Source organism: Podarcis bocagei, assembly GCF_964188305.1.
Source record: "Podarcis bocagei genome assembly, chromosome: 16".
NCBI classification, from domain to species: Eukaryota; Metazoa; Chordata; class Lepidosauria; order Squamata; family Lacertidae; genus Podarcis; species Podarcis bocagei.
The window spans coordinates 21,868,033-21,876,246 of NC_138142.1; the positions used below are offsets into that span (position 1 = coordinate 21,868,033).

An 8,214-nucleotide genomic window follows, 5' to 3' on the forward strand; every position below is an offset into this window, starting at 1 on the left:
ACAGGCTGCAAAACCAGCCCTTGCAAGTATTTCTGCTTGCACCAGATTAATCTTCATCAGTAGCTGCACTGACAAAGTAACTAGACATTTGGTGCAACGTATACCAAACAATTCCTATCTTAGATAGCCAACAGTTAAGTTTGCCACCCTATAGTTGTCTCATTGAACTGAAGGAGATTTACTTCCAGGCAGACACAAGGGATTGCGCTGAAACACCTAATACAACTGCAGAAAAGCAACACTGATTGCTGTACCTTCTTCTTAGCTGGAACATAAGCCTGCCCCAGAATAAGTCTATAAAAGCCAGTCTGATTGGGGGAAAAATCAATAGAAATTATTTATAAAAATGTGTGCCTAGGATCAGAATCAACCCAAGAAGGGGCACTGTAAAGATCAACAAATGAATTATGGCACAAAGTTCTGTAGACTATAGCCCATTTCATCAGATACATTTGTAGGTTCATTTAAGTGTGAACACCTCATTTAGGGGGTCTTGACACCTTCCAGAACTGGTTGAACAGCATTTGCACAGGGAAATGAACGGTCTGGAGAAGTGCCCTGTAGTCCACTGAAAGCCTACGCCACAATAAATGTATTAATCTCCAAGGTGCTTCAGGCGGTTGTTTTTGCTGCAATAGACAAACAGGCTAACCCTTTATGTGGAAAGTTTTTAGAATGAGATTGCGACACACACAAGTAAGATCACCCAAAAGCCCTGAGCAGGGTTTCAAGCATGATTATCATGTACTTGTCTAGGCCTAGATCAGAAATCCTCAAGAAAGTCACCAGAAATGCAGTTCGCTCACCTGCATTGCGTATCCTTTCCTTGTATTGCTGATCCAGCTTTTTCATCCTTTTCTGATATTCTTGCAAAGTACCTATTAAAACCATACAAAATTAACACACTGAAATCAATAGATTCAAATATAGAATGATAGAGCTGGACAGAACGTCAAAGGCCAACCCCTCCCGCTGCAACAAAATGGCACAGCGCCATAATACTGTTGAAAAGGACTCTACACTGTTTTTCTCACTATCAAGCTATCAGTGCCGGATCTGACCTAGGGCCCAGGATTTGTGACAGAGGTCATTGCTGTTATTTCACAGAAGTGTCTGTACACAGACTGAATCACGCAGTTTATATCTCAAAGCAGAAGAGTTTTTTATTTGTATACCTCCAAGTTTCTTTTTTTTTTTTATTAATTATTATTATTATTATTATTATTAAAAAAGACCATTCCCTTCACCAATTTTACCACCACCTATTCTGAGCAGTCCTACTTCAACCTGATGTTTAAAAATTACAGATCAAACTTAAAAAAATTTTCTTTCCACAAGTAATAAGCCACTACCGAAGAAGAAGCAACATCATATTGTTCGGACGAAATAAAGGAGTTTGGGCTACTTTCTAGTCCTTAAAGGAGATGAACAGGCACAAAATTTACATCACTGGTCATCTCCCCATCCCCAGTGTCTATTTCAGTAAAATTATACAGTACTGATGCTAAGAAGTACACATAAGAAGTGGACACACCCAGTTTAGGAAAAGCCACTTGCCCATTCAGCCTTGTGCTTAGTAGAAATAAAAGTCAACTGACTGTCCCAAACTAAGGTAAAGTGATATATTTAAAAGGTCAGGGTATGTGTAATGCCCATTTGTGGAATGTTCTCCCCAGGGACGCTTGCCTGACACCTTCATTACATATCTTTAGGTGCCAGGTGAAAATGTTTCTCTTCAACTAGGTGTTCGGCTGATTAACATTCGAAGGCTTTTTAAATATGTTTGTGAGAGAAGGGGTTATTGGCTTGGTCTTCTTTATGTTTTATTATGTATTTTTTATTCTCATTTTATATTTTGTTGTTGTTGAGAACTGCCCTGGAATCTTCACATGAAAGACAGTATACAAATTGAATAAATAAGATTAATAACACATTATTAAAGCAAAATTCAATAAAATAACAACAACAACAACAACAACAACAACAACAACAACAACAATAATAATAATAATAATAATAATACACTATTGAGGCAAAACTCAATACATTCCAGCTTCTGTTTTTCAGATAATCCAACCAGCAATATATTAAGAGTGGATTTATTTTTACTTGAAAAACAAGAGAAGTTGTGATGCCTGCAAAATGAGAACCATCCCAACGCTGGTCAGGAAAGATTCAGCACTATGCCAAATCAGGGAAGATTCCCCAATTGCACTGCATGAAAATGGCAGAGACCCTAACTCAATGACAGAGCACATGCTTTGCATGTAGAAGATTTCGGGTTCAATCCTTGTCATCTGCAATGAAATGATCAGGCAGCAGGTAGCAGGCAAATCTGGGTTGGGTGGGCATATATAGAGATCTGGCATAAGGCATCTTTCTATATTCCTAATGCACCAGAAAGTCTGATTTAAGAGAACTCCAAAACATTTTATCCTCCATAGTCGGAGACAGTAGTGCCTCTAAATACCAGTTGCCGGAAACTGTAGAAGGGGAGAGTGCTTTTGTTGCTGGTTTCCCCACAGGCATATGGTTAGCCACTGTGAAAACAGGATGCTGGACTAAATGGGCTATTGGCCTGATCCACCGGGCTCTTCTGATGTTATGTTTTTATTTGATCTGGGTATTAAATGTAAAGCCTGCTGTTCTCGTGAATAAATGTCATGTCATGCTTTTTAAACCATACCTTCTTGCAGTTGCTGCAGCTGCCTCTTAAGAGATGCCAATTTATCCTGATACATCCTGCAAAGAGAATACACATTCTAATGAAGGAAACCCCAGTGAAAACCAACTGCTGGTTTTACTTTCCTATTCAATTGACTCTTTCCATTGTTAAATTTCTATTACGTTGTTCAAGTACAGCTGAAGTGAAGGAGCAATAAAATTTTGCTATTTTTTTTTAAAAAAAGAAGAACACCAAGATTTTGATACATGAAAGTATGATCCTCCTCTGCTACCTTTCCTAGCCCAAACTGCAGAACTTTCTACCTCAAAGGCATTTGATCACAGAGGGCCAGATAATAAAATTTAGTTGCCTGGGCCACAACAGCATCTAATCTGTATTCCAGAAGGTATTGTCCAGGCAAAATGTCACAAGACGCCTAACTGCAGAAAAGATAATGTTACGAAAGGCAGAAATTAAGAAGCATCAACTAACCCAGCACTTGAGAAAATAAAGAGTCAGGAGCATAAAGCCATTACATATCTAGAAGGAATATACATTGTTCAAACAAAGTCTCACTGATATGCTTAAAGTTCAGCAGAAACGTTAAACTTGGTTCATATGCAATGCAGAACCAGTCAGCTTGCTTTCAATAAGAGTTGTTGAGATTAACAATTTTTTCATGTTTGGACCACCTGGTAAACTGTAGTTGCTCAAAAACAGAAGCTTCTCATCTCCTTGCAACTGCATTGGAGGTGGTGGGGCAAGAGTTTGAGGCCTGCTCTCGAAACACTAAACCAGTCTTCCCTACCCTGGTGCCCGGCAGCTGTTTCGGACCACTACTCCCATGAGGCATGGACAAGGGTCAGAGATGATGGAAGCTGTGGTCCAAAACAGCCAGCAGGGAGTGACCAGATTGGGGGAAGCCTGCATTAGATGGAAGTAAGACGTACAGGACTATCAAGGGAAGAATTTCTCTACGCTCAAGGTACAAAGTCTTTTAACTCAGGCCTCTTCTGTGCTGCTGCTTTCTGTTATTCTGACATTAGGTTTTATGTTGTTATTTTAATTGTGATCTTTTTCTAACCCACCCTGGCACCATTTGGTGAAGGGTGGGCTATAAGGAGAAATAACAACAACTGCTGCAAACAGCTCTTTGATTTAGGGAAATGTGATGTGAATTTCAATCTTTTTGTCTTAATACTTTTGTACTTTTGCCCCACCAACATACGTTCAAAACTCCCTCCCTTTGAGCTGGGATATGACTCATACAAAAGAGGCATGGAAATATATCTGTAACCTGGAGAATACTTACTGCTCCTTCATTTCTACATAATCCTCCTCATTGTGCTTGGCCAGATCAGTTTCACTTGCATCTTCAGTATCTAAGGAAACAGGAACATCAGCGAGTGTCAGAGCAGTGCCAATCAGTACGTTTTTTTGTTCAAGAATTCCCCACTCAGCAGCAGAAACAAACACCACTGAGGTACAAAAAAGAACTGTACACTTAAAAAAACTAAACACGCAAGAAAGCAAGCTCATTCAAAACAACTGTGCCATTTCTTATTGTTGTGTTATCCTGACCTCTATGTTATAAAGGCAGGAACGTGATTATGTACCACAGTTCCCACCAGACAGCATAACTAGATTCTTACCAGCTGTGTCTGTCAATTTCCTTCCAATATTCATTCCACGCAAACTCTTTGATCCCAACACAGTTCTCCAGTATCCCACTGGCTTTAACACAATGCCCCCCTCCCCTTGTCCTGCTTCCCCACAGGCCTCTGTTCGGTGCCTCCATGGCTTCTGGTAATTACTGGAAAAATTACTACTGGCACATCCAAGACCTTTAGGGGAACAGGCACATTCCTCTTAATAAAAGCCTCCTCAAGCATCACAGCAAGGCAGGGTGCAAATGTATCAAATTAAACATGACAATAGAATGTAGGAGGCTGCCTTATCCAGGGTCTGACCATTGGTTTGTCTTAATTCACTATAACCTGCCCTACACAGATTTCTTTTTGAGAGCTGAACCATAAAGAAGGCTGATCGCCAAAGAATTGATGCTTTTGAATGATGGTGCTGGAGGAGACTCTTGAGAGTCCCATGGACTGCAAGAAGATCAAACCTATCCATTCTGAAGGAAATCAGCCCTGAGTTCTCACTGGAAGGACAGATCGTGAAGCTGAGGCTCCAGTACTTTGGCCACCTCATGAGAAGAGAAGACTCCCTGGAAAAGACCCTGATGCTGGGAAAGATTGAGGGCACAAGAAGAAGGGGACGACAGAGGACGAGATGGTTGGACAGTGTTCTCGAAGATACAAACATGAGTTTGACCAAACTGCGGGAGGCAGTGAAAGACAGGAGGGCCTGGCGTGCTCTGGTCCATGGGGTCACAAAGAGTCGGACACAGAGTCAAGGAGTGTGGTGGAGTCTCCTTCTTTGGAGGTCTTTAAGCAGAGGCTTGACAACCATGTCAGGAGTGCTCTGATGGTGTTTCCTGCTTAGCAGGGGGTTGGACTCGATGCCCCTTGTGGTCTATTCCAACTCTATGATCTATGATTCTATGACTAAATGACTAAACAACAACAACACAGATTGGCAGAAAATCTCCACAAACTGAAGCAGGGGTCAGCCCTATGTGAAGATGTTGAGAAGTGAACTTGACAACTTTTGCATACAAAGCCTGAGTTCTGCCAGAAAGTTCCATAAAGTAATTATGCATATGAAGAAATTCACTGAAGCAGAGCAAACATTACCCTCTTCAAGTTAGGAGAAGAAGAAAAAAAAGCTGCAACCCTAAACTAACTTCTTTGAAAGAAAATCCTATGGAAAGAAATACTTTTATTGCCAAGTAAACATACGCTACTAATTGGTCACGAGATGTTTTCTTTTCTGACATCTGACTCTGCCATTCTTCAGAGCCTTCTTTTTTAAACTATCCATGCTCTCACAGTAAAATTCCAGAAGTTAACATTTTAAGTTGGGCCGTAAGTTTATATAAAATGCCTGTTGCTCAACACAGACCAGGCAATCACTAAAAACAGATCAATAAACAATGTTAATCTGTTTTAGTGTTAAACTTTTGCATGCTTTAAAGCATGGTTGCACATTTTTCTTGATTTTACCTTTTTCTGTAAACTGCTCTGAGGTTGTTGTTTTTACAATCAAGCGAGCAGTGTATTTATTTTGTGAAATAAATAGGTGAAATGAAAAGCAGTGGGAGAAGTACCACCCTTAACTGGGTTCTGGACTTGCAACATGCTTTCTCACATACATTTCTAGATAAGTAACAGGAAATCTTATGTGTTTACTCAAAAGCTAATATGAATACTTCCTGTGACCAGCATTAAACCCCACTGAGCACCATAATAAGACTGCTGTGCGAAGAGCAGAACATCCCTCCTTTAAAACTTGGTACGATAGTTTGGCAACTAGCCTTGGATGAAAAATTGACCCAGGAGAGGAGACAGACACGGGGATTTGGAATCCTTCTAAAGTATTCAATTTGTTAACAAAAGTGACAAAGTGACTCTACTGAAATACCCAATTATTTTTTCCATTTTTTGTATGAGGTTCTCCCTTTTCCCACACCCTCCTTTGAAGTCCCAGACACACTAGATGCACCCTAAAACTTACTTTTTTCTTTCTTCATTACTTCCACCTATGTAAAGAATGACACTGTTGTTGTAAATTGAATGTTCTGTTGCAAATGACTATATATTAAAAGGATTGCTCTGCAAATGTGTACATTTACTCACAAGTTAGCCACCTGCAACTGAGGTCACATCCACAGCATACATTTTACACAACGATTATACCGATGGGCGATGAATCTTGAAGTGTTTTAATTAACAAAATTTCTCTTTTGTTTTAGCTAACCCCTTCCGTATGGATCGCTGGCTAAAAAAGGGGGTGTTTGAAACATACAATTATTACTACCATTATTTTAAGCTTTTTGAAAAAATTCTCTTTGTAGTGTGCATGCATAGTTTTTGCTATATATTAATAAATTAATACCATATATTGCATTTGCTCTAGCCTAGATAAAACATGATTAAAACTACAGTATCTCCAAATTGTCTTCACCCGAGAAGGGGCACTCCGGCAAGACTAAATCCTCAAAAAGGGCATGGAATTATTTTGAGTTTGGGAAACAATGAACTAAAACAAAACAGTCCCTGCCTGAAGGCTTACGGTATTTCCTTTTTTTAAAGGCACACCAGGGAAAAGCGACAGGGAGGAAAGGCGGGGGATCTAACTCAGGCAATAATATTTGAACAGTTGTCCATACAATGACCAGGTGTCAGTCAGTCAGCCTCTGGGCTCGTAAACTTCGATGGGGTCTACTCGTAGGTAAGACTGGACGGGTGGCTACAATACCCACGTGCTTCGTGACTCGGAAGTCCCCGACTGCTGGTTTCCCTCCCGAGAAGAACGGATCGGGGCCGCCGGGAGGTGGTCCCCTCGCAACCAGTGCAGCGTCTGCCTCATGAGCAGAGGCGCCGAGCTCCACGGGCCCCCGTGAACCACGCGCATGAATTCCAACGGGCCTACTCACGAGCAAGACTCACCTCTTGCGCGCTCCTCCCTCTCCGCCCCCCCCCCCCGGGAATCAGCCCCCAGCAGAAACGGGCGACGAGTTACTCCCGGGAAAAGCTGCTCGGCGGCGCCTTGAGGCCTCCGCGAAGGCGGGTAGGGGGGCGGGCAGGCAGGCGACTCACCCTCGTCCGAGTCGCGCGCGCGACCGCTGCGCTCCCCGTCCTCCTCGTCGGCGGGGCTGTCCAGCTCCTCATCCTCGAAGCTCTCGGCGGCTGCGGCGGCAGCGGCTGCAGCGGCGGCAATGGCAGCGGCGGCGGCAGGGCCCGTCCCGGCGGGCAGCACGGCGGCGGCAGAAGCCGGAGGCCCCGGCGGGAGCGCGGGAGAAACCAGCGCGGCGACGCTCATGGCCGAAGCGGGAAAACGCCGACCCACCGCCGCCGAAGCCACCGCGGACGATCCGGTCGCCTCCTCCTCCTTTTTTCTTCTTCTTAACTCCCCCCTCAGACAAGCCGCGAGCGGCCCCGCCTCCCGCGCGCAGGCGCGCTAGAACCACTTCCGGGCCCTGGTTGAGCTGGGCGAATAGGCGGGTTGGCGGGAGGCTGGCTTGACGTTTGTTTCGCTCCGCGGTTTGGATCCCCTTTCTACCCGTAGGCGCCAGGAATGGCGCCTTCAGCCATAGACCGATGTAGCTTTAGACTCAACTCGCTGCCAAGCGTTTCCAAGTTCGCTTCTCGGCCCCACCCCACTTTTGTGAACAGCTTATTGCATAGATGTGTGGAATTGCTGTCAACTGTGGTCTTCTTCCGCCTGCGCGCCCCATCCACTCTCCGCAGAGACTTTCTTAAAGGGACTGCTTTTAAAAGGATGTGTGTGTGGATCCATGTATGTCAGGGTTGCCATATTTCAAAAAGTAAAATTCCTGACACGTGCAAAGTTGTTGAGCTTTGCTTTTTTTCTTGGAACAAACCCAAATGGTCGAGCTTTTTTGGGGGAAGCCTCCCCCCCAAAAT

General features: G+C 43.4%; 1 protein-coding gene across 2 annotated transcripts in view; it reads right to left on the reverse strand.

Moving 5' to 3' along the window:
* The window catches only part of SUDS3 (SDS3 homolog, SIN3A corepressor complex component), a 29,822-nt gene extending 21,809 nt beyond the window's left edge, over nucleotides 1–8,013 (reverse strand). Inside the window, exons 1-4 of one of the 2 annotated variants that reach the window (XM_081175306.1) lie at nucleotides 7,387–8,013; nucleotides 3,978–4,047; nucleotides 2,687–2,742; nucleotides 807–878 (exon numbers count right to left, since the gene is read on the reverse strand). In XM_081175306.1, coding sequence (XP_081031432.1) covers nucleotides 807–878; nucleotides 2,687–2,742; nucleotides 3,978–4,047; nucleotides 7,387–7,609 — 421 coding nt within the window. In that variant the 5' untranslated portion in view covers nucleotides 7,610–8,013. The remainder of the gene's footprint in view (nucleotides 1–806; nucleotides 879–2,686; nucleotides 2,743–3,977; nucleotides 4,048–7,386) is intronic. The other variant, XM_081175305.1, reaches the window with a different exon arrangement.
* Between the last annotated feature and the right edge of the window lie 201 nt (nucleotides 8,014–8,214).